The sequence below is a fragment of the Miniopterus natalensis genome, chromosome 6 (assembly GCF_054644295.1).
Source record: "Miniopterus natalensis isolate mMinNat1 chromosome 6, mMinNat1.hap1, whole genome shotgun sequence".
Lineage (NCBI taxonomy): Eukaryota > Metazoa > Chordata > Mammalia > Chiroptera > Miniopteridae > Miniopterus > Miniopterus natalensis.
This window is the reverse complement of record NC_142086.1, coordinates 44,659,270-44,686,360: the sequence shown is the minus strand read 5'-3', so window position 1 is coordinate 44,686,360 and position 27,091 is coordinate 44,659,270. Positions and strand designations below refer to the sequence as shown.

The 27,091-nt window shown below is 45.5% G+C and overlaps 1 protein-coding gene across 1 annotated transcript in view; it reads right to left on the bottom strand.

The window, feature by feature from the left end:
• Nucleotides 1–13,150: 13,150 nt before the first annotated feature.
• PDIA5 (protein disulfide isomerase family A member 5) overlaps nucleotides 13,151–27,091 on the bottom strand; it is an 82,030-nt gene continuing 68,089 nt past the window's right edge. The window contains exons 14-17 of the mRNA XM_087817884.1: nucleotides 24,311–24,441; nucleotides 20,181–20,251; nucleotides 13,817–13,951; nucleotides 13,151–13,391 (exon numbers count right to left, since the gene is read on the bottom strand). Coding sequence (XP_087674010.1) covers nucleotides 13,311–13,391; nucleotides 13,817–13,951; nucleotides 20,181–20,251; nucleotides 24,311–24,441 — 418 coding nt within the window. The 3' untranslated portion in view covers nucleotides 13,151–13,310. The remainder of the gene's footprint in view (nucleotides 13,392–13,816; nucleotides 13,952–20,180; nucleotides 20,252–24,310; nucleotides 24,442–27,091) is intronic.

The window sequence follows — 27,091 nt, the reverse complement described above, 5'->3', positions numbered from 1 at the left end:
TTTGAAAGGGCATTGAAAACCATATAAATGTAATAAAGTTGAACAGCCTAATTATCAGCACGTTCTCTGAAAGTCTGTGGAGGAAGTGGTCTATTTAACTTTTGAGAAGCTAGCCCAGACTTTGTACAATGTCATTTAATGCTCATGGAGAAGAAGCAAAGATTTTACACACGCACGCGCACGCACGCACGCATGCACACACACACATGCGCACACACACGCACGCACACTCTGACATAACATAGTCCATAAGGACACATGCATAGTTAGCAACATGTATCAGACACATTGGTGGATGACTATCTAGGAGAGTGAAGACAAATGGGTAACAATAAAATAAAATGACTTAAAACTAGAAAGGGGCCTTATATGAACTGATAATAATAATTTTCTATGAACCAACAAGTAAGATTAACCCAACTCTCAACACTTGAGATTAAACAATAACAACAAAAACCTTGTCCCTTGTCCTTACGGTGCTTATGAATTAGAGAGTGGGGAAAGGAATTTGTAATATAAGTGTGATAGGTTGTAAGATGCTAAGAACTTCTGGATTCTTGGCAAAAGATACAGTATAATAAATTCTCACCTCATGAGTTTATTTGTCCTAATGCATTAGAAATTTGGTTACTGAACAACTTTTTTCCCCAAACGGGTAAAAGACTACCATAATGTGTTCATTGGAAGTAGCATTCCTCATGCATTGATCTCTTTTGAACTGTTGCATTTGGCTACAAATGAAGAACCAAGGCATGCAGTTTGCAGAGAAGCCACAGGGAGAAAAGCAAGCTCTGATAAAAGATGGCACATCCCTGGCCTGGGTAGACAGGAGCCCTCTTTCGTGTTGGAGTGAAAAAAATTTAAGGCAAATATCCAAATGATGCTACATATAACACATAAGGACACAGGCTGCATAAACACTTGATCCTGGTTACATTACTGAAAGCAGAATATATATACCAAAATTATTCAGAGTTAATGTGACTGTGGCATCACACCTCTTATGGGAGAATTCAGGAATTTCTTGTAAAATAGTTTGTTTAGACAACATAGGACAGGCTTAACTCAATAGACGTTTACTTATCACTTATGTCACAGTCTGGGGCCTTGCTCCCTTAGCAGCTCCTCTCCAAAGAGGACTCAGGGATCTTGGTTCCTTTCTCTAGAACACAGAGCATCCAAGGGAAGAGGGAGCTGCAGAATCATACAGGGTGTTTTAAGAGACAAACTGAACTGGTTTATCTGCCTCTTCCACATTTTACTGGGTAGAAGCCAGCCACGGAGCCCACAAGATAACAGCGAGGAGGCTGGGAAACGTAGTCTTCCCCAGGGTGCAACAAGAGCAGAGTGAGAAACATACCAAACAATTGCTATCAGGAAAATTTTTGAAAAAAATCAAATATTGCTACCTTTCGATGCTGTGACAATAGGCAATACTACGAGATTTATAGACACAAAATGCAAACCATTAAGACAACTAATCCTGATCTTCAGATTGATCTTGACAGCAAATCTAAATGTAAGAGCAAAAGTCCAGCCTAATTTTTCCCTTGTTGTGCAAAAGCACAAAAAAATTGTTTGTAGAATTTATGATGCTCCTGATGGGGCAGATCTGATAGTGATGGATAAACCTCATATTCCATTAAGGTCCATTACTTTGTATATCTCAAAAGGTAATTTTTTTAACCCAATGTAATTTCATTTAGTTGAAAAAATTCAATCATTTATTTGGACGTCAATTTTAAAAAGAAGAAAGAAAAGGCATAAATTAATTGTACATAGTAGCAAAACTGGAAAAAAAAAAACTCTATCATTGCCTGGCCTCACTCTGGCCTCTACAAAGCTCAGAGAAGAAAAAAAAAAAACAGTATTAAGGAGTTCAAAATACCCAGAAAATAAACAAAAACAGAAAAATCTCTCAACATTTTCTGCAAAAGCCCTGTGAGTTGGGAAGATGCCCTCCTCACGTGTAACAACTGAGCAACCTACAGAAAGAGGGCCTTCCAACAGAGAACGCGGTTCTTAATCTTATCTTGGCATCATGGATTCCTCATTACTGCTGCCATGAGTACTAATGCCACTACTATTATGGCTCCTATCACTAACTTGCATTTATTGAGTTTGCCATGCAAAATGCACTGTGCTCTGCACTTAATAAACTTTCTACATTGATGCTCAAAACAACCAGTAAGGAGAAACATCATGAGGTCCTTTGTGCAGAAGAAGAAACTAAAGCACAGAGAGGTCAGGTTACTTACCTAAGGTCACACAAGTTAATAGCATCCTGGAGCAAGGGCTGTGATGCAGGTCTGTCAGCAGCAGAGCTCCCACTTAAGCGCTTAGCAGCTCTGACTCACTGGCCCTCTGGTGACACATCACAGTAAAAATGATGCACTTTCTTAGACAATATCCATTATGAATACTGGTTAACACCAAAAAATAGGAAGAAAATGAAAATCACTTGTCATTCTAGTATTGAGAGGTAATTGTTATTAATTTATTGCTGTATTTTCCTCAAGCCTTTTCCTTACACTCTTGGGTCAAAATAGAGGTCTTTTCTTTAACCACTTTATTGAAATATAATTCACATACATATAATCCACCCATTTAAAACATATGGATTCAGACCATCTAATTCTAGAATAGTTTCATCACTCTGAAAAGAAGGTCCACATACAGACCCTCATTTTCCTACATTCTCTGGGCAATCACTAATCTACTTTCTGTCCCTATATATTTGTCAATTTTGGACACTTAATATAAACAGGACCATAAAATACCTGGTCCTTTGTGACTGGTTGCTTTTACTTAACATGATGTTTTCAAAGTTCATCCGTGTTGTAGCATGCGTCAGAACTTCATTCTATTGAATACTATTTCATGGTATGTATATACCACTTTCTGTTTATTTATCTATTTCCACTTGTTGGCTATGATGTATAATGCTGCTTTGAACATTCATGTATAGGTTTATTTTATTTATTTATTTATTTATTTATTTATTTATTATTATTATTTTTTTTTAGAGAAGAAGGGAAGGGAGAGGGAGAGAGAAACATCAATGTGAGAGAGAAACACCATCAGTTGCTTCCCGCATGCACCTCAACTGGGGATCAAACCCGAACCCTGGGCATGTGCCCTGACCAAGAATCAAACCAGCAACCTTTCAGTGCATGGGATGATGCTCAGCCAACTGAGCCACACCGGCCAGCGCTCATGTACAAGGTTTTGTGTTAACATATATTTTCATTTCTCCTAGGAATGGAATTGTTCACTCATATGTAACTCTATATTTAACTTTTTGAGGATTTTCCAAACTGTTTTCCAAAGCAGATGCAGCATTTTATACTTCCACCGCAACGAATGAGGATTCCAAATGCTCCGTGTCCTCACCAACACTAGCTGTTGTCTTTCATTACAGCAGACCTATAATCAAAGGTGGTGTCTCACTAGGTTTTGATTTGTGTTTCCCTAATGACTAGTGATGTTGAGCATCTTTTTTTGTGCTTGTTGGCCATTTGCATGTCTCTTTTTGAGAATTGTCTATTTAAATCCTTTGTCCATTTTAAAAATTGGGTTGTCTTTTTACTGTTGAGTTAGAAGAGTTCCTTATATATTCTGGAAACAAGTCACTTAGATAGCTGGCTTCCAGTTATTTCCCCCTATTCTGTGGGTGGTTCTTTCATTTTCTTGATGATGTCTTGAAGAACAAAAGATTTTCATTTTGATGAAGTCTAATTTATCTATTTTTTTCTTTTGTTACTTGTGCTTTGATGTCATATGCATGAAGGACAAGCCTTATTTTTAATAAAAATATGTGTAAAAAACAGAATTATATCAGATAAAATATTTTGTATACAGATTTTTTTACCTCATATTTCATCATGAGTATTTTCACCTGTAGTTTACCTAAAAATTTCCCCAAAAACTTTACATTAAAGGTTTGTGCTGTCTAGTTATCGAGCCTTCAGAGATAGAAAGGGATTGCAGAAAGTGCTGGAAAAACATTGCCAAAAAAAACACACCAATTCCAAACTAGAAAATCTCCTATCCAAAAGTTTAATACATGTTCATTTTAAAGTTATATAATCATATTACAAAATTGTAGGAAAGTAGAGGGAAAAAACAAAAATACTCTTACACTCATCACCCTAATAGCCCATCATTATTTTTTTAATGTATTTTCTTCTGGTACTTTTTTTTAGCACATTTTTGAAGAGTTGCAATCATTCAGTGTATGTAAATTTGCATTCAGCTGTCAAAATCTAACCCACCATAAGATGTCTTCCATGTTTCTCCCTAGTTTTCATAACTATCATTTTTTACCAGCTGCAGAATCTATCAAATTAATGAACTATAATTTACAAAGCAATTTTATTAAATATTTGACATTTTTTCAGGGACCTCTCTCACCTTTTTTTTTTCTATTATGAGTAATGCATAAATGAATATTTTCTTGCTTATAGCTGTTTCCATGCTTGTGGTTATTTCCTTAGGATACATTCCTAGAACTGGAATTGCTAAATTTAAAGTGATAACTTTTTGTGTGCCTTTCAATAATATATTGTCAGATTACTTTCCACAAGGTTTGAATGCTATTTCAATTTAAATTAAAATTCCACTTTAAAATGCTACAGGTAATGAAGATAATGATGCATTGGGTACCATCATTTAAAAAATACTTTGCTGCATGGCCAGGTGTGGCTCAGCGGTTGAGCACTGACCTAGGATCCAGGAGATCAGGGTTCGATTCCCGGTCAGGGCACATGCCCGGGTTGTGGGCTAGGCAGCCAGTGACTCTCTCATCATTGATGTTTCTATCTCTCTCTCTCCCCCTTCCTTTCCTCTCTCTGAAATCAATAAAGATTTGTTTTTTTAAAAAATACTTTGCTAATTTAAGCACACAAAAAAATGTTTTAGCTTGCATTTCATTTATTACCTTTAAATTAGACATCTCTTCATAAGTTGGCCTTTCTTATTTCCTTTTAAATTATTAATGTGAGAAACACAGTCAGATCTGTCATGCATTAAGTATGTACTATCTCTATTTATAGATATATGAATATAAATTTATATTTCAGGGGATCCATGACTTTCAAATTTTATTTCAATGGTAAATTTATGTTTAGAACTTTATTCTGTACCTGCTGAATCAGGGACTGTATATTCATGAGGCTCTCACCCCCCACCCTAGGCAGAAGGTCAAGTAAGGTGAAAACATAGTTTTTAAAAATTCATTTAGATAAGGCATTATTAAGTCTTGATATTGCTCATGTTAAAATTTTATATCTAAGTCCCCTTCATTTTGTAGACATCTTTTAGCATGTAATTATTTTAAATATAGTAGCCTATTATTTTAATTATCTCTAATTAAAAGCATTTTCACATATCGATGTGTAATCAGGCACAATGGAGCTTTGAACGCCTCCCATTCTATAATGCAGTCTCTGTTTCTCTCTTTAAAGTAATTTTATGTGTAGGCAGTAAGTCCCAGGGAGCTCCTTTGGATAAGCTATGAATTTTAAAACTAACCCAGGTTTTTATTTTATTGTGCTACAAAACTAAATGTTAAAGGACTCTCCACTGTTGTGCCTTCGCTAAGAACTGCCTTCACCTGATCGTTCACGAGCCGCTTCAGGGGACACCAGCTGCTTCCCCTGGGCCTTCGGCTCGCGGTGAGAAGGGGCCCTCGCGCGGCCTAATCATCATTATTACTCCGTACGTTACCCAGTAGGCCAAGACGTGTCCTGTTACAGTCACGGTCAGTCATCACCAGGTGGCATTAATGCACAATTAAGTCAAACCACGAATATACTGATTCAGACGCCTCTCTTGAAAAACTGGAGATATAAGGGCATTAGGGGCATTTGAGAATATATTTTTTCTTCACTGATTTTTAAAAGAGTCCATCAGAAGTTTACAAAATGATATCCATTTACTTACCACTCAACTTTGGGTTACTCTTTCCCACTCACATTCTTGTTAGTGTATTATTAATAGGGCTGATTTAGGAAGCTCTGAAAGTGGGCACTGATTTGAATCAAAACGAGGGCAAGTTGATTTACTGAGTGTGCGGGCCTCTCTCTTTGCGGCTCCGCTACCATATCCCTCCCTCCCTGTGGTTAGCTTCTTCTTCTATCCTGTTAACACTTTCTCTTACTCTCCCCAAGGTCCCTGCTCTCACCTCATTGCCGCCCTCTGGGTGCCCTGGATTTTGCCTTCCTTTGCCCCCTGTTGAACACCACCAAATGCCCAGCTCCACCTCTAGTTAAGGGGATCTCACTTTTGATAACTCCTGTTCTTTGTTTATACTACTACTTATCATCTTGATTTTCATGTATTATGAAAGCAATTCACGCCGTTTTAAAAACTGCAATAACACGACAAAGTCGGGTGAAATGAAAACCACCTGTTATTCCAACGTCCAGAGGTAACCGCTATAATTTATTGCTGTATTTCCTTCAAGTCTTTTTTAAAATAAAAAATTAAAACTGATCAGTATCTTGTTAAATACATTTTTTATCTAGCCTGTCTTGATTCACATTTTATCATGAGCACTTTGCTTCTAACTTATCTAAAATTTTAAATACATCATTGAAAAGAAATTGGAATATCTAGAAAAGCAAGAAGAAAATTACAATCACCCATAATTTTATCATTTGGAGATAATCACTTTTAATATTTTGATCTACTTGTTTCTGGTCTTTTGTCCTATGCATATACCTATGCATATTATTATAAAAAATGGATCAGACTCTACAAAAATGTTGTGAAATATTGAAGTCTGTGTGAAAATGTTCAACATTTACCCGCAAACGTTCACTGAGCACTCACCATGATGTGGGCGTTGGGCACTCTGAGAAGTAGCGAGAAAATGTCTTTGCCCTCGTAGAGATTCCATTCCACCGAGGAGGAGCGACGACAGGCAAACAAATAAGAAGAGCTGTGGCATCCTGAATGATAGGTACCATGACCTCGTTGTGTGGGGGACTCATCTCCCTGCAGAGATGACATTTGAACAGACTCCTAAAGAAAAATAAACAAACCCAAAAAAACCCAAACAAAACACCAGTATTATTTTTCTGGATTTTGCATTATTTGTGGTAATTTCAGCTTTTTAAGTGTTTACTTGTGATTTCTCCTCTTCATCCTAAGTAAATATTTGCCTTTGTCCCTAATTTGGCATTATTTTCCTTAAAGGGGGTCCTAAATTGCATGAGCTTCAATCCCCCCAGGCCGTGGCCCCATGGCTGGCGGCACTGTCTGGGGGGGATGCTGGGAGGTGTAACTCTTAAGGGAACAACGGTTGGGAGGCCGTCCTTAGGCTCTGTCATGCTGGTGGGGAGTCAGTGGCACCGTAGATCAGAAGCCCCACCTGGCTGGAAAATCCCAGAAGCAGATTCACATTACAGACTCCGGGTAGGTTAGGATTTGAAGGCCTCAAGTACATCTGAAAGTGAGGCTGAAAACAAGAGGACGCGTTGCACACGCGTTTGACAAGTTATATCCCCAGGTCCCACTGGCAGCCGCATCACGCAGCTGAGGAGCCTCCCTCCCCACCCAGGCCGCGGGAGCCCGAGTCACTCCAGTCCGTTCTCTGAGCTATCACTATCAGCAACTTCTCTCCTCCTGACACCTCTTTTATTTTTCAACATTTTAAACTTGTGAAAACCCAGCGTCTGCCTGCATTCAGATAAGCCCCTCTGTGCTTTCGCATGTTAGTTTATTTCATGATAGAAGAATTTTGAAACCCAGACCAATTTTTTTCTGTGCTGCAGAAAGCAGAAGGTTTGAAAGCAGTCAGACAACAACAGGAATTAATGTCTGAGACTGCTGAGGCTTCACCATCCTGTTAGAGGAGACATTCGCTTGGCAGGCTCCCAGCCTGGATGCCAGGCTGAAACCCAGTGGTGTGGCATTTGACCTGTCATGTTCTGCGTGTGCTGCTCACTCTGTGGTCTGGACAAATATAGTGGTTTGTTACTGTGACTTACTTTGCTGCCTTTGAGTCTTAGAGCCAAGATATTTTTACTGCATGGATCCTGTATTGCGGTGATAACGTGGGCAGATTTACATATGTATCCTATTGACTATTTCTTAGAAACGATTTTCAGGAGAGTTAAAGGTAGCAAGAGATCACATGCAACTTGATTACTGAATCCTAACAAAAAACTTCCAAGGTTTTGAAGAACGATGCTATTGGAAAAACTTCTTTCTCTTGATGTTCCCCCAAATTTGTCTAGCTTTGCTTCCATATACATGAGTAGCTCAGCATTGCACACCAGGGAACCTGCAGTGCTCAGCCCACGGCTCTAACTTGGGCCACATATTAGAACAACCTGGAGAGCAGTTCTTTTGGGGTGGGGCACTGGCCCTGTTGTTTTTAAAGCTCCCAGCTGATCCACCATGCAAGTAGGACTGAGAACCATCGCACCTGGGAAGCGATGGGCAAGGATGCTGATCTGTCCTTTTTCCAGAAAGTGAAGTAGCAGAAAATCCTGGTGGTTGTAGGGAGTTGAGCCCCTGGGGTTTCCAACAAGAGGCCGATGGCAGACTTCCTTCCCTTTCCTCATCATGAGGGACTTGGAGCTTGAGGCAGGAGGGCAGTTGGGATCTGTGGGGCACAGCTCTCGGCTCAGGCTGTGAAGGTGACAGTCACAGAAAGAACGCCCTCCCTCCAAGCTACAATACTCGGAGCAGGAGACATGGCCCAAGACGATGAGGAAGTTCCCGGGGATGTGTTATTTGACTTTGCAGTTGGAAGTGACCCCGTGAAAAGGAAAGGAGGAATCATAAAAGAATCTGTGGGGGCTGCCCTGGGAGGGGAGCTCAGATCATAAAGGACAGGAAAACGGAGGGTGCGTCTGAAAGACCCGGCTCGCTGAGCCTTGCAACAAAGCCACGGACAGCAAAAAGGGCTGCTTTAATTAAACCCAGAATAAGAGGTTCAAGGAAGGAGATTCGGGCTCACTGCTCGGAGCCAACTACATGTTGACGGATGAGAAAAGAAAGTGAGAATTCCACCGCTTGCATTTGTTTATTCTGTCAAAGAGAAAGATCACTGTACTGAAACAAATCGGATGACCTTTGGTTGGAAGGACCTGAAATCTAAGACAAAAAGTTTAACTGGGGGAAAAATGCAAAAAAGCTAGGAAAATTCTAAAACTAAAAAAATAAAGTGAAATGAAAATACATAGATCAGTGGAACAGGACAGAAATATGACATCCAAATGCATTTTGAAATTCACTATATGGTAAGAGTGACATTCGGTGGGGAAAAGACCTGTAGTGTAGTGGCTATTTTGAAAGGCACAGAGCTGGATTCCTTTGTCATTTTTTAAATCAAAATAAATTTGAGATGCATTTAAAACACCAGGAAAAACACAAATAAATTTATAGGTGACCTTGGAGCAGAAAAGAGTTTTCTGAATCTATATATCTATACACACACACAATCATACATGTATATACATACATACACATAAAAAGCATACTATATATTTGTTTATGAACAAAAAAATACTTGGGAGGATATATACCAAACTTGACGGTAGTTATTTGTGGGATGTGAAACTAGAAGGCACAAATGAGATATTTTCTCTCTCTCTCTCTCTCTCTCTCTCTCTCTTTCTCCATATGTATGTGTGTTAATAACTAAGTACATATTTTATATATAATATATATAATATTTTGTGTATATTTAGATATTGGTTAGGTATTTGTTGATTTTTTTTTTTTTTTTACAGAGAAGGTACATATGATCAAAATAAATTTAAAAAATCAATATTGGTTAAGAGTTTGAAGAACAAACTTGCTTTAAAATAATTGCAGATTTTTTTTTTTTTGCCCAGGCAAATCTCTCCCCAGGGTCCTGAAAGAATGTGAGAACTGGCTCAGTCAGAGTCCAGGAAAGGGAAGACTTATTAAGCAGGCATTATGCTGTTTAGTACAATAATGATTAGTGGGAGCTTGGAAAGGAAGCAACAATCAGTAAAAGGAAGCATCACCAATCAAGTCTTATTGGTCATGGGAGAGAAGATGAAATCCTGTGTTGCCTCTGAGTCCTGCCACTTAATCAGCCCTGTGACCTTGGATAAGTTACCTAATCTCCCAGAGCTTCAGCCTCCTCATTACACCGCCATGGGGTTGTGTGAGCATCCAATGAAATGTGGCTAAGAACGCTTCCAAACTGTAAAGGGCTGTGCGCAGACAAAGGATTACTATTCTTTCACAGGGTTATAACATTGATTCATCAGAGGATTATAGCAGACCCAGTATATCTGGAACCAAACAAAATATTTTACATATTTTATTATATATTTTAAGAAAGGATGGAAAATGTGAGTCAGATGCTGGGACAATTGAATGAGCTAGGAACTTGCTGAATGACCACTCACTGGGATGCTGAACTAATGGATTGATGGGAAATTTCTATTGGCCTGCTACAGGTTCACTACATTCTGTATTTTACAACATTTTAATTCTTATAAAATCTGCAAGTAACATGAAGTTAAAGACAGAAAACTTGTGAGAGACAGAAACAGAATCTAAAATATCCCCGCAGGCTAAAACAAAGATGAGTTTTCAAGATAAAGTGTAACTAGAATAATTGTCTTTAAAATTATATAAAAATTTGCAAACATCTTTAAATATTATAATTCCCAGAGTCAGCAGGAGTTTAGAAAACTAGGTAATTTCATATAGTCATGACAAGAGTATAAATAGGCACACCACTGAGGGAAAATAGACAATATATAACACAAACCTTAAAAATAAGCATATTTTTTGACCCAGAAAACCACTTCTGAAAATGTATAAATTGTGTAAAATAACCCAACCAGAGATGTCCATGCAAGTATTACTTAAGGTTGGAAATAACTACCAATAACATATACATCCAATAATACAAATTTATAAGTAAATGATGGCACTTACATAGCATGAAGTAATGTATAGTAATGATATTCAGATGATTTTGCTCCCTCTCTACCTCCCCTCCCCCCATGAAGGAACATTTGACAAAGTCTGGAGACATTTTTGGTTATCATAACCTGCACAGGGGAGGGAGGTGCTGACATCTTAGGAGGTAGAGTCCAGAGATATGGCTACAAATCCTACAATGTACAGGAAAGGCAGCCCCCCCAACAAATAATTACCTGTCCCAAAATGTCGTGTTCAGAAATTCTGCTTTATAGTCTTTAAAAATTATGTTGAGGCAGAATAGCTAATGATACTCAAATATTTTATAGAATTTTTTAAAGTTATAAAATACTGAGTGATTTCATTTGTGTGTGATAAAAAATGAACTACATTCAATAGTGATTGATGATAGCAGGGTTGAGTGATTTAAATTTTCTTCTGCATTCTTCTCTGAAATTTTCAGTGTCTTATAACACGTGTAGTACCTTGAACATCAGTGAAGAAAAATATTCTTTGAAAATCAATTATCAAGGGTTCCATGAGCAGTGTGAAAAAGTTTTGATGGTTTTTGTTGACGAGCCTGCAGCCTTGGGCTAGATGAACCGGGAAGTATCTTGTAAGATCTGGAATGAGGGGCTCGTGGTCCTCTCCACCCTGTATTGGCCAGGTCTCACCTGGACTCGTGTTCAAGACTGGGCACCACATTTTATCAGTCATGTAGGAGTTGTATATTTACACTGTACCTGTTTATGCAGAGAAAAATGTGTTTTTTCCTATTGATTTAGTAGAAGTGGTGATCTCAGTCTGATCCAATAAACTGAAAGTTCTCTTTAGGTAACTCAAGGATGACTCCCTAGGTAAATGTCCAGTCTTTCAAAGCTCCCCCCTCCCTTCCACACGAGGTGTGGACAAAGGTTCACTCTGTCCCAGTGACAGCAAGGGAGAAGGGATCCAGACCCACCCCAGCTCCTGCAGATCTTTGCTATCCCTGCTGGACGCCGACCCTGGAGTGGTGGCAGCCGAGGGATGGTCTGCCACTGTCTGCTGCTGAAGCCTGGGGCTCAGCCACCTTCCTTCGTTCTCCAGTCCTGGCTGGGCACTACCTCATCCCGCTGCTGCTGTGGACCTCCGAGGTCGGCCTGTGATCTCACTGTGGTGACACCTCTGGTAACCTCATCAGCCAGACTCTCAGCCAACTTCTGCATCACTCTGTGGAGACACAGGAAAACTGATTCCTGGCCACACAGGAAGCAGCGCTGTCTAGAGAGTTAAACTCAGGCCTTCCCTGCAAAACTGGGCTGCTAACTTATTTCCTTAGGGCATGCTCTGTATTTTCCATGTGTAATTTTGAGGGTGGGGCACTAAGGAACTGGGTGTTAGGGGCAAAAAGAAAGGCTGAACCAGTGTGGGGGGTGGGGATTGGGAAGTTGGGACATCGCACAAAACAGTAACTCTCAAAACTTTCCGTTTCACTTAACAGACCCGTGCAGTGACACCTCATCAACACACCACGAGGAGCTCTGTGGCTCTGATCCTCCTCTCCAGGGACCCATCAGCAGGGACGGAGGCTGAGGGAGGGGGCCAGTCCAGGAAACAGGGCTGAACATTCCTGCAGGCAACTCCCCAAGGCCACTGCACTGTGCCACCGAGTACCAGGACCACGCTTACAACTAAAGCCAAGGCAGTGGCGTGAGGCAGTTCTACTCCCCGTGGAGAAATACCGAGCGGACACGGCATGCGGTGGTGGGCCCTGGTGGCACCTCTGGGCACGGGCTGGGTGTTGGTCACACAGGGATGCAGAAAGCAGGACTAGTGGGAAAGATGATTTGGAAGATGCAACAGAGGCAGGAGGCAGCAAGGCATGGAAAGAGGAAGAGAAGACAGAAATAGCTGGAGAAAGAGAAATACTTACATGAGTTCCAGGAAAACAGATCAAGACCGAAACCATGACCCAGAAAGAGCTAATGCTTGGTTACCGTTGGCTTCAGCACCCCATTTTCCCTGCTCATCTTAGTGTAGTTCCTCTCAATACTTGTCATTTTCCAACAGTAGATTCTGTGGTCCAGTTTCCTTGTTCTGCTCTCCAATGACTCACAGGGGCCAGCACTGCATGCCACCCACCCTCCCTCATGTCTTCCGTGTGAATGACCCCAATCGTGGCTCTCACCTCCTGGGGCAGGCCTGGGAAGGAGGGAGAACAGGCCCCGTGGAAATAATCCACACCACCAAACAATTGGTTTAATTTTATTTCAAAATTGTACAAAATGGCCATAAGTGGCTCTAAAAAACATGTTGTCCATATGTTGTCTTCAGACATGTGGAAATTCAGAAAGAACAATAAAACAGGTATCATTCACAGTGTAATGGGAAAGCTTTCTCTGAGGCAGAAGTTACAACTCTTCTTTCTTCTTTCCTAGTCTCTCGTGGTCTCCCTCTCGGAGGGTTCGAATAAAACTGGTAAATCCCAATTCCTATAGGGAAGGGGAGCGAGAGGAAAAAGGGAATTTTAACCCCTGATACTGACGTGCATTTTCTCCCTCACTCCCCTTTCCTGACCCTCCATGTATGTATTCACTCCTCTGGGCAGAGAAACTGGCAGAGCCAGTGGGGGGAGCTCGTGGTGCCAGGAGGGTCTGCTGGCCTACAGAGAAGCCCTGAGAAGCGGGCAAGGGAACTCTCCCACACCCTGGAAGCCACCTGGGCTCTGGGCACAGGACTTCTGTGACAACCTCTTGAGACCCTCTTCCAGCCAGGCCCAGACCCTTCCCTTCTTAGCTCTGATGGGCCCGCTGAGTTCAGGGACTTCTGGAGGCCTCCCTTTGCTGCTGCCCCTCAGTGGCTGTTTCCCTGCCCATCAGCAGAAAGAGCTCTGGGTAGATTTCTCTCCCCAACTCACCGTCCGATCACTGTCATATTTTTCTACAAACTTCCCGTAGTGGTAGTAGTGGAAAGTGGGGTAGCCCTTGATGGCCTCCTGTTGACACAGGTCCTGGTTCTTATCTTTGACGCAGTCAACAGCAGCACAGCAGATCTACAGGTAAGAAAGGGAGGGTCAGCACGGGGGGCTCCAGTCTGAGAGCGGAGGCCCGGGCACTCTACAGACTGCACTGTGATCCTTCCTCAGTGGCAGGGAGGGGCTAAAGCACAGCATCCTTAGCCCAGAGCTCCCTTGAGTCTGATGGTGCCTGTTTCTATTTCCAAGGCATATGGGTGAGGTTTGAGGGCTCAGTCTGGAGTGACCTCAGATTACTTTTTTTTTTTTTTTTTAACATATCTTTATTGATTTCAGAAAGAGGAAAGGAGAGGGAGAGAGACAGAAACATCAATGATGAGAGAGTCACTGATCAAGCTCGCAACCCAGGCATGTGCCCTGACCGGGAATCGAACCCCGATCGCCTGGATCCCAGGTCGATGCTCAACCGCTGAGCCACGCCCAGCCGGGCTCAGGCTACCTTTTAAAATCAAGAGTACAGCAGCCCACTGAACCCACAGATTTGGCATCTGTGGAGTCAGCCAACAGCAAATCAAATATATTCTAATAAAGAAAAATCCCAGAAAGTTCCAAAAAGTGAAACTTGAATTTGCCACGCACCGAGCACTATGTTGAACCCACTGGAATGAAGTGATGTGCAGGCACGCCCTGCTGTGGCCTACATGTCAATACAGGTCATATGCAAATACTACTATATTTTATATAAGAAACTTGAGCATCCTGACTTTCGTATCTGTTGCGGGGCGTGTGTATGTGTCCCCGGAACCAATCCCCCAAGGATACCGAGGGACTGTACAATGACCATAAAGAACATTTGGACTTGAAAGCAGGTTTTGTGATATTTCCTAGGAGGCACTGTGGGATTCATTCACTGACCAACTAATACTCAATTCCCATCAGCACAGGGAGGGCCCTGGGACACTGGTAGTGCTCGGTAAGTGTCGATTGTGGTTACATTTGTTCTCGCTGGCCCCATACACAAGCTCTGTCCCTGCTAGTTCAGTGCCTGTTCAGATAAAGGGAATCAGATAGAGTCAATTCCAAGGCTTGATAGGCGGTGTGATGGAGGTGGTGCTGGGCTCCGGGAGAGCCCAGGGGAGTGGAGCAGAGGCGCTCTGCACGGCTGCGTCTGAGCCAGGCTTGAAGGAGGAGGCAAAGAAAGTGCCAGCCAGGGGGGCACAGTCCAGAAACTGATTAAAGCAAACAGAGTTTTTGGTCAGAAAGAGGTTCCCAAATTGGCCTTTGGCCTCTTCTTGCCCATCTTACAAATTCCGCATGCTGGGTAGTGTTTCCTTATTATTTATTGTTCTTTCAAAAAGAGGGTATAAGGCAGACACACAGAACGGTTTCCCCGTTCAGGGTCACAAAGTAGGGAAGGAGGGGAGAGGGTCTCGTACTAGCGACACGCAATACAAAAGCATCACAGAAGATAGAGGACCGATTCTGAGAGAGGCGGCATTGATGGAAGTCCTGCTGTGTGTTCCAGATGCCAGGGGTCCGGGGTGACCTTGACAAAGTTCAGTCACTGAGTGACTGCCATTCTCACTGCTGAAAGACGTAATAAGTGAGATCATTTCTGAGCCCAGTGCCTGCTCTGAAGAAATTAAAAGAGGGTGATTTGATAAGACAATAGCCAGAGGGCTGCTTTTGCCAGGATGGCCAAGGAGGCCTTTCTGAGATGACATCTGACCTGAGCCCTGAGTAATGAGCGGGCAACCAGCTGTGTGATGAGCTCCCAAATAGAGACCAGCCCACACCAGGACCTGAGAGAAGAATGACCATGGGTCTTTGAGAGCAGAACTCATTAAGGAATTCCGGCTGAACTATGACCACAGCTTGAAGTGATGAATAACCACAATTCACAGCTCTTTGGCTGCTAGTCACTTACATTTGAATGGAGGCCCCCTTTCCAGGTATGAATGCCCAGCAGGCCACGACAGTCACCAGTCACGTTTACCTGCCATGACCTTGTGCTCAGGTGAGCAGGGCTGCTAGTCAGTGAGGGAAGAGGGAGATATGGCCTGCCCTCAGGTCACCAGTGCGCCCCACCTGCCCTCCCTCACCTGCCCTCCCTCTTCCCTGCTACCTCTGTGGCTACACAACATTCTCTATAGTGCAACTCTATGGAGCAGAGTTTGCAAATTCGCTGTACACAATCCCTATCTGGCTCTCAGTCCTGATCTATTTGACCCATATAGAATTTTTAAAAATCTGAATTAGCTGCCAACCTAGAAAATAAGCCAGAAGATTTTTATATCAAAGTTTGGCTTGCCAGCTTCTCTTTAAAAGACACATTGGATAGCTCTTGCCCTGTGTTCCCACAGGCAACGCCTGGCTGGAGCAGAGGGGTGGCTATCTCCTTCAGGCAGGTTCAACTTGCTGTTCCCTGGCATCCACGAGGATCCTGATCCACCAGACCTGCAGGCTGACTCCTGCAGGCTTCTAAGAACCTCTGCTCACCCTCTAGAGTGCTTTTTGAATTATTTAGAAATGTGAGGCAGATGATCCTCTGGCTGTCTTCCGAGTTCTGTTTCTCGGGGCAGGCGGGGCAGCCCGGCCCAGGGGAGAACTCACGCACCGGGCGGCTGTCTGTGTCCAGCCCTCTGCCAGGGGCCAGTGCTCCCTAGCTATGCTGTGAAAGTGTTTGATGAGTGTTGCTCTGGGCTGCTGCTCTCCCTGCATCCACTTTAAATTATAAACTTAATTTGTATACATGCCCTGGAGCTGTGGGAAATGTAGTGTATGATTTTATAAATCTACTAAATTTAAAATGTGTTCTTATTTGGAATCACCTAACCTAGCTGCCAGGCACACACAAAAAGGGCAACTTCCAGCTGCAAAGGCTCCTCCACACTCAGTTTCCATAAGAGAGGAGACAAGTGCAGCATCTCTAAAGGAAGTGGCATGGACTCTTTGGAAAGAAGGCAGCAAATAAACCATTCTCATCTCTCCCAATTTCACCTAAATGCCTACCCCTTCACACTCACTCAAGAGTTGCACTGAACTCACCCACAGCACCAAATGTTCACCACTAACTTCTAGGTTTATTTCATGGTAGTTGGCTGTCAGTGTCCTGCCGTGTCCCCGTAGCCCAGCACCTGCCACTGGCACCTGCAAATCCTGCCTACAGAAAGCTAGAGGGCAGGCCAGGGATGGACAGGGCTTAAGGACATATCCCCTTGGCCAGGTCTCCAGGCATAGCTTAGTTACCAATGAGCTAATCTGCTCATTAACACCCCTGCTCTGGTTCCTTCTCTGTCTCCTCTCCCTTCCTCAATCCCCTCCCTCAGCAGCTTCCTGAGACCATCTCCCAAGCCCCCCAGGCTTCTGGAAGAACTCTGACAATGCCTGTTTATTCGATTCTGATGCTCCCCTTTTCCAGCTGGGTAACTCTGGGCTATTCATTTAACCTCCCTAAGAGTCAGTCTTTGAATGGGAAAATAATAATACCTATTGATTAAGCTACTGTGAGGATAACATGACATATGCTTTTAAAAAGTATTGAGAGACTTGTAAGAAATATCATATATATTATTGTTCCTTCATTCAATCAACATTCACAGAAGTATCAGGAGTAAAGACTGCAGGTAATTCAAGGACAAATGAGGTCCCTGTCCTCAGGGAGCTTTCCTTCCTGATGGGCAGACAGCTTTATAAACATAGGGGGGGACTATATACACCATGGCCAAAGTTGCAGCCTCTGGGAGAATCACAGAGGAAGGAACCCCTCCTGGAATGACCTTCATACCTGGCTGAGAGCTGCACTTTGTGCCATGCTCTGTACCCAGGCTGGGCACCCCTGCATGTGCAGTGAGACGAGCTCCACCTTGCAGCTCAATGGTCCTCTGCCCCTGCCTGTGTCCATCAACCTTCTACCTTGGATTCTGGTCCTCCATGGTCCCTTCCATAATGCAATCCATTCCAACACTAACAGGGGCAGCCTTTTCTCCATTCAGCTTGTCAGTGCTAAAGTCGCCCAATAAGCTCCTTGGAGGGAGTGAAGGCTCCCTAGCTAAAATATGAGCTGCCTCACATGGCTTTATTGATTCGGTAAAATAAATCTCTGTAGGAGCTAATATTGACTTTGGCTATGAAAATGGAAGTGAGCAACCAACTGCATATTGATTGGGGAAGGAACAGGGACCAGCTTCTGGGTGGAAAAAAATACAATTCCGGCTAAGAGGTGTGATGTCAGGAGATCCAGTTCTGGCTGCAATAACCCACTGGGCTTTCCACAGCTCCTCTCTGGGCCTCAATCCCTCATAAGTGGAAAGAGAGAGCTGGACAGACCAGTAGTCACCAAACGCCAGCCTGTGGCCAGCACAAGAGCCAACTCTTACAAGTCACAATTCCTGGAACCACCCCCAAAAGAGTCTGATCTAATAGCTCTAGGATTGTGACCAGCAATGGGGAACCAGTAACGTTAGGCCCCCAGGCCAGAAAGACAGAATGCTTCCCCTGGGTTACTGAGAGCCACCTCCAGGAACCCCAGGCCTGCCAGCTGCCCAGGACAGAGAGGTTAAGTGTGCTTCTGAAAACAAGGATTATCCCTGGCTTGGAATAAAGGAAGTTGGAAGGAGAGACAGATGGAATGACACCAGGAAAAAGCAGCAACATTACTGGCCCACGTTAAGACAACTAAGCAAAGGTGTATCAATGTCGCAGAGAAGGAGGGGTCACCATAAAAATGGGGTTCTTGTGCATCAGTAGAGGGGAGAGGGGACAAGGAGGGCTGGCCCTTGGCTGCTGGCTGCAGGGACAGCTAGCCTGGCCTTGTTGTGAGGCCTCACAGACCCTGGAGCCATGGAGATCTAAGCAGCTGGGGTGGGTGGGGGGCGCAGGAAGACCACATACCTCCACCACTCTGCTATCTATCCAGAGCACAGTGTTCTCCAGGGAGAAAAGGCCACACCCCATGCCAACCAATGTCCAGTGTGAGGGAGGCCTGCAGGGACCGGCAGCCTGGGCTGTGCTGGACCTCCCTGGAGATGCCTGAGTAAGAGCAGCCACCCTGACGAATGCACAGGCCCTAGTGGCAGAAGTGGGATGGGTGGTGAGGGAGACAGAAGATGGGAATCCCCTTCTTGCTATGTCCTTCTCAATGCAGGCCAAGCGGTAAGAGATGGGGAACATGTTAGAATGGTCTAGTCCTTATACCCCCTCCTGGAGGCGTGAGGGATACCTTCAAGGGCACAGCCAGGGCTTAGGGGTGATGACGAGACTCTCTGAGTCTAGAGCAGGGTCCTGTGGTCTGAGTCCCCAGTGTGTCCCCACTCTCCACACTCTCCACGCCTGTGCCCCAGCCTGGCTTCCTCTCACTTGCTGTCCCTGTAAGCTCTCCCCATCCCATTACTACCACTCCCTCAGAGCGAACTCAAGGTGATCCCGGCATCTGTGTCCAGGCAGCCCCGCTCTGCCTGAGGATTCTGCCAGGAAGATAAGGCACCATGGCAGAGATGCATGACTGTGCTGCATGTGTGTGGGTGCATTTCTGGGGCCTGCCAGGGAACAGGTTCCCGCGACGTTGTCCCAGGCTGGGAATGGTCTTCATGTTCATCTAGACCGACACTCCAACTTTACAGAGAAGGGAGCTCACGGCCTGAAGAGTTGATGTGACTTCTCCCAGGTCACATAGGTTAGCAGCGGCTAAAATGCACCAGCCTCAGTCCCGGGGTCTTCTCCTGGCTACACAACAACTTGGCCCACAGCCACACACTGCCCTTACCGGGTGGCAGTTTGCCCTGCCCTGGCTGTTGGAGGTGCTTAGGGGCCCCCACTCCCTGCACGCTAATCCAATCTGCAGGTCTAGCTTGTTAATTTTATGCTTCATCAGTGGGACACTGCAGGAGCCTTTCACTTATGAGGCTCCACAGACATAGCCTACTTTCCTTCACCCTGGCTGCCTATAGTTGACTTCTGTTGGATTTTTTATTTTGTATTTTTGATTATCTAAGTAATGCACAAGTACAAATCCTACTGTAAAACGGTTCAAGTTCTAAAATAAACAACAACACATAACCCCTCTACCAGCCCCCTCCTCCAAGGAAGGGCTGCAATGGCTCGGTGTATCCCTTTTGGTTGATTTTGCAGCATAAATTCAGCCCCCTCTATCCTGCCTTATGAAAAGAGAATGTCTTGGTTCCCAGGAATCCCCTGGTCTCGTCAGATCCTATTTGGGAAAGGGGCTAAATGGAAACGAGGAAGGTGTGGGAATTGCTGACAGGGCAAAGTTGGAGGCAGGACAAGAGATGAAGAGGGGTATCCGTACCTTTCGGTCATCTTTGAAGACATCCGCAGTGGCAGTGAAATGTGGAATGACCTTCTTACAGTGTGGGCACCCTGCATGAGAGGGAGAGAGAATGTTGTGTACTTGGGGGAGGCTGCCGAGCCAGGAGCCCTTCCCGGGACCTCCAGAGAGGCTTTCCCAGGAGCGTCTGTCTACATAACAGAATGGGGGGTTCATCTGACTCCTACACCTCCCCCCCCCCATCAGGGCCATGCATCAACCTTGCCACTCAAACTACCATCCTGTGTGTCTGCTGTTGGCATGAGGGCTTTGTCAGTGTCCCTGTGCAAGGCCCACACCTTCCGGAACTTCCCATCCCACACCCAGACTAAGGCTGACAGCTACTTTCCACAGAGGGCTGCCCTCATGGGTGGAAGAGCCCAGTGCAGAGGGAGCTTTGGGCTCAGAAAGGCGATGTGTGCTCAGGATTCTCTGAGCCTGTTACAAAGCCTCCTTCTCTTGCAAACCTCTCCATTTCATAACTGAGAAAGTAGAACTGGGAAAGGTGGGGTGAGGTGGGAGGGTGAGGGAGCAACCATGCTGCCTGAGCCCGTTACTCATGCTTTGGGGCTCAATTCCCCATTCTCAGCAACCACCACCCTCATCCCAGACAGAGCTGCCAAACCAGGCCCCTGGACCTCACACTGTCCTTCTACCTTTCACTCTACAATCAACCTGAACCTCGGATCCAGGAACAGGAAAGCCAAGGTCAGGCTAAGAGGAGGACAAGCTGCAAGGGGTCCCTGACACTTCTCGGGGGGCCTAGGTTGGCGACCTCAGGAAGTGGCCCATCAGTGTAGACAAGGCCCTGTGACTCCAGATGGCACAGAGGTGTGCAGGCATCCTGTCTCTTGTTCTGTGTGCTAAGACCCTTAGGCTCTGATGACAGTGTCTCACGCACGGGGCTGGCAACTGTGTGGGGCCACTTTCTCCTCTTGTCCCAGCGAACCCAGGGCAGCATCCACTGAGGAGAGAGCCTGGGAAGCTGCAGGCTGCTCTGGCCCAGACCTACTTCTTGGCCCTTACTTACCAAGCCCACCTCCTCTCTCAACCATTCCTCAGACACTGAACACAATGCCAAGAGAACAGACTGCTTTCCGCGGAGGGTTTCCCTGACTGTGGTAATTAATTCTCATCAAAACACAGGTGGGAGAGGCCAAAGGCCCTGTGGGGAGGCCTGGCTCCAGCCGACTTCCTGACAAACACCCAGGCCACTCTCTAGCCCTCCCTAGGCACTGGGAAAGCCAAGGTGGGAAATAGAATGGCTTTGCTCATCTGCTTTCTCTCTTTCAAAAATAAGACAATAATGATTGGCATTTCAAAGGGTTTTGTGAAACCAAACTAAGAGTAAGCTACAACTTTAATCTGTAGTCAGCACTTGAATGCGTTCCTGAGATGGGCAGGACCACCCACATGGCCTGGCTGGTAGAATGGCCAGCTGGCCCCAGCACTGTGTGGCCAGTGATAGGGAGGGGGCTTAGAGGGACTTTCCATCATCTGACCCAGGAGTAGAGAGGAAAGCTAGGTTGGTTACAGGTTATATTAAAACTAAGTGAGATGAAGCACCTAGCACAACCTAACTCATGGCAGATACTAACAGATGTTTTTTAAAGGGCCTCAGTGGCAATTATAGGAACACTTCACTAATGAGACCTAACAGAGGGAAGAATAGCTTAAATTCATGAAAATTTCGTACCGTGAAGAAATGATAGCATACAGCTATCAAAACATTTAAAGAGTGTAATGTATGTGCCGCGTGACAAGGCTCGTCAAAATGTGCCCTAGGTCAGCTAGAGGTCCCTCGTGAGTGCTGTGGACGCTCACTAATACATCAGGCCGGGCAGAAATAAGCTACCCTCTTCCCCTGAATCTGGAATCACTAATTTCTCATTTCTAACCTCTTTGCCTACTGAAAGTACAAAGGTAACTGTCAGCCTAGTGCAAACTCCTGTTACCAGCAATTTAGAGTATCTAGGTCTCAGATGAATGGCCTCCTGTTGCATCTAATCTTTTCATTATTCAAGAGAAAGGGCACAGGGAATGAATAACTGGAGGGGAAGGTGATTTTAGAAAGGGCATAAAGATGTTGCCAAGGTGTCAGGTGGGCCACAGAGGCATGATTTTTTAATTTGGGCTCTTTAAAAAAAGGCACCACCTCTGTACAGCAGGAAACCAGAGAAGTCTCCCAGAGTGAGGAGACAGGAACAAAGACTGAGGACAGGACAGAAAATTCCAATTCTAGAGACTCAGCCAAGCTGGCCTAAGAAGGGCAGTCACCATGGCCAGACCATTCAGGGTAAAGAGGGGCTTGAACCGGGGGAGACAGTGAAACAGCAGGAGGAAGATGTGTGTGGAAACTGGGGACATAGGGGTGGAGAGAGTGAAGGGGTGGGGGGTGGGATGTGTGGGGAGGGGAGACTGGGGAGGGATATGGAGGTTGGCTTTTGTTTTTTACTTTATATCTACCTTCCTGTAGTATTTAGAGTCTTAGTATATAAATGAGCATATATTACATATCTATTATAAATAAGTATATATTATTTTTATTATTAAAGTGTTATAGATTTGTCTGTCTTTGAATAGTTCCCTGCCCCCCAATACTGTTTTAACCCACTGATTAACACATCTTAGGAGTCTGGAGCAGGGTTCAGAGATTATAGGCGCCAAGCCCTTTGCCAGAAGATGAGTGGCTCAGTGACTCACCCTACGTTTAAAGTTCTCTTGCCAGGGCAGTCTGTGAGGCCCTTGAGGCCTGGCAGGAACAATGCCTCCTTCTCTTGTGTCCTGGGTCCAGGACACCACCCAGCACACAGCTGATATTAGAGGGAGAACCTTAGCACCCCAGCAGGGTAGGAGTCCCCAGGGTCAGAGGGTAAGACGGACACTTCCAGGGGAAAATATTTAGTGTGAGCTTTCTAAAGTCCACCCAGCAGCTGGTTAAGGACTCATACTTCTACAGCCAGGTTGTCCCTTGCTGCTGAGAAGGCCCCAACTCTGAACTGAATCTGTGACAGAAAAGGAGCACCAGGCTGCGGGACAGCTCTGTCAGTAACTTGCTGCGAGGCCTTAGGCAAGTCACCCATCCAATCTCCTAGGTCTCAGTCCTGCACCCCCCACGCTGCAGAAGGAAGATATTAACCTCTTAATCCCCACATCCTCCAGGCACACTCTAAGGACAGGTGAGGACAGTGAGAAGCTCTATAGGGAACTGAGAGAGCACCGCCCCACCCATTCGGATGTGTCAGCCGCCTGAGAGTGGGTGTCTGAGGTTGGGGACTGCAGGGCCAGGAGTCAACCCCTTCCAGACAGTGAGAGCTGAGAGGCATTAGGGATTATTGATACTTGAAAAGTAGGGGCAGGAGGGGAGCAAAAAGGAAGACTGGCTGCGACCCAGCAGGTTTATGATTAGCTTGAGCTGCCAGGCTTCTGCAGAGCTCGGCTTTTTTATCCCCACTCCATGACGCTGGGCTGTAACCTGGGGGAGAGGGAAGGGTGACAGAGAGTGGGACATTCAAGAGCCCTTGCCTTTTAAGTATCAATTAACTTCAAAATGGGAATACACAAAACCTGAGGTCACAAATACCCATGTTAGGAGGGGTGTCACTTCCTCAGCTTAAGCTTTGATTTAAACTAATCACAGCATCTCGGGAGCTCGAATGTGGCTGCTTCACCACAGCTTCAAAGCCACCTCGGAAGGCTAACTCCAAGCTGCTAGATTTCAAGGTTTGAAGGTGAAGTCAGTGTCTGGAGGGATGGAGGGAGCCGAGAGGCGGGAGGAATTGGCCTGGTGAGAAGCAGACAGCCTGGAAGATTCCAGGAACACGAGGAGACTGAATAATTACATGGCAGGTCCCTGCCACAGACAGAAGCAGAGGATTTTAGGCCTGATATGAGATACGCTCCCCGGAAAGAGGGAGAGAACCTGACAGAGCTGGCAGACAAAAGTGGGCCCTGGATTTGAAGGACATGGGCCTGGAATGAAACTGGGAGCCTTGCTTACAGCAGAGACAAGCAGAGTCCATCTGCAGATGCCCTGGTCCCAGGGGCATCTTCTTGGCTCAGCCTGGCCCACCCCTCTACCTCACCCCTCAGCGAGCACCCCAGCTACTTACAAGGGGCATAGAACATGACCAAGGTGTGTTTCTTCTTCTTTAGGGTCTCCCGGAAGTTGTCCCCCATCAGATGCAACACGCTGGTCTGCTGCTCTTCCCAGGTGGGCTCTGGGGGTGGGGGGGCCTCGGGGCTGCAGGAAGCCAGGGTGGAGGGGACACAGTCATAAGGAGAGGCTCATGCACAGGCAAATGATTCTACCTTCTCCCCTCAACACCACCACCCACCACCACGCAGGGGAGCATGAGAGAGATCACTTTGCATCCTTGCTAAAATTTAATTTAAAACCTCAGTTTAAGCATGAAAAAATTTGTACTATCAGCAAAGATATCTGATTCCCTCAGAAGAGCCAAATGAGGAGCCATTTTATGAAGGTGTGGAAGAACTGAGCCCCTCTTGGGGCAGGGCAGCCTCTCCAGGTATGGGCTGTCATCTCCTTGTTATGGGCATAGAAGCTCCTCCACAGGGCTCCCCTCCCCCTCCCTCTTGTTTCTTCTGGGACCCTGAAGGCCCTCCATTATCTCCTGTTCCTGAACCTTTTTTCTGGTGGACAGAGCACAGGCCAAGGAGTGCGGTGGTCTGGGTTCAAATCCAGATTACTTACCAACTGTGTGAACTTAGATAAGTTACTAAACTCCTCTGTACTTCTGTTTTCTTTTCTATTAAATGAGTACAATGATACCTACTTCCTGGGATCCTTATAAAGAGCAGGAGGTGTATGTAAAGCAACTAGTCAGCCAAGCAACTAACAGTTGCTGAGACCCTATATGCTCTAATAAATGACAGGTGTTCAGTAAATGCTTGTAATTTTTCATTCGCTTTCTGTCCACTGGTTCCCTCCACCTGCCTCATAGAAGTATAGACCTCCAGGGTCTTTTAAAAGCCTTTGTTGCCCTTGACCCCTTCTCTACAACCATGCTTCTCTCTCTCTTCTCTGGGAAGTGTCTCTGGGGGATTTGTCTGCTCCCAGTGCTGACACATCCCCCCTGCAGTCTCTCCTTTGCCCCTGCACCCAGATACCCCATGACCACTCTCACCTTTCAGAGCCCTCTCTGCAGAGAGCCTGCACAGTGCACCTCCCCACCTTTCCCACAGCCCCCTCTTTTTCCAGTTCTATCTCTCAGCTCCTGCAATTCTCAAAAGATCTCACCCATATGCGTGGCTTCCACAATCTCCATGCCTGAGGATGACTTGAGTCCTGACCTCTCCCCCAAGCCCCCTAATTCCCAGGTATTTCCACCAGGAGATCCCACTGTCATCCCAATCCCAACAAGACTTAGAATGTACTCCTCTTCCCCCTCCTCCACACCCCCCAAGTCAACCCCCCCAATATCTCCACTTAGGTTAATGGCCGGCTGTTCTCATAACAAAGACGCCCCTCCCAGCCTTCCTCCCTTTTCTTAGTCCTCTGGGTCCCATCATAAATCCTGGTTAGGTGGTTGACACTGCCCCCTGACCTCTCTGCTCTGTCCTATCGCTGAATCTTGCCTCCGGAGGCTGGCCTGCCGGTAGGTGTGTCTCAGTTGCCTGCAGCAAGGCCACTTGTGCACAAGCCTTGAAACACGGTAGCCTTTCCCAACCCCGTCTGCTCGCCTTGCTTCTGGGTGACAAGCCTCGACTCTGCATCTCAGAGCCACCTGCTGTTCATGCTCCTCCTGAAGGAGTCCTTCCAAGCTCCCCCAAAGAAGTACTATTTATCTCTGGGCAAGGTCCTTAACCTTTCTGAACTAAGTTTCATCATTGAGGAAATAGGAATAAAAATGCTGGCCTCAGTAGGATCTGAGGATGAGACGGGGTAACAGACACAAAAACATTCTGCAAAGGCGGGAAGGTATTACCACTTATGTGGTGATGCTGTCCGTCACAGCTCCACATGACAGCCAGCATCAAAAAAAAAAACAGCTTCCTTTCTGTATTTCCACACCATGCACTATGCTAAGCACAATAGTCTAATTTAATTCTCTAGGCAAGTCTATGGGGAAAGTATTGTCTCCATTTTGCAGATGGGTAACTGGGTCTTAGCAGGGTCAAGGAACTGGCTGGGGGTCCCAACCTGAGCAGTATCTTGGACCCCAAAGTCCATGCTCTCACAGAGTGCTTTCTCAGGCACTCAGCGGGCGACTGTGTACAGAACGGACAGAGATCCTCATGCTCATTATCTGTGTCTAGGAATTAGTCTCGATTAATGCTCCTGATTCCCTTGGCACCCTAACCACATGTACAACTACCAAGGACCTTGCCTGAACCCCCACCTGGCTTCACCCCTCCCAGTGAATCAGCCCTGGCACTAGAGCAAGGCTGAGGTGGGGTGAATAGCAACCTGCCTCCACACTAGAAGGACCAGGGAAGTGAGCGCCATGTCCCTTTTGGAGGTGAACCCCTAGTCCCCTTTGGTCCCTAAGACAAAGGCCTGGATACTCTTAGAATCCACCTGCGTAATGAGCAGGACAGTGGGAGGAGCAGAGACCAGGAGCTCACCGGCCCACCCACCTCGTCAGGGGCTTCCTCTGGACCTAGTGGGAACTTGATTCCCACTCATTCCGTAAGCTGGGGTTTCTCAAAACACTATGGCTGAGAGTCCCATTCACACTTCCTGAATCAAAGCTTCAGGACAGCGGCCCAGAAGCTGTGCTTTAAATAAGCACCTCAACACCAGGTGACGCTGACATACATCCAAGTCAGGTCCGAGGTCCTAATAGAGTAACTCAATTTAGATGTTGCTATTTTGCAGTTCTCATGTCACTTTGTGACTCTAAAGTCTTGGTTCTCACATGGATGTCATT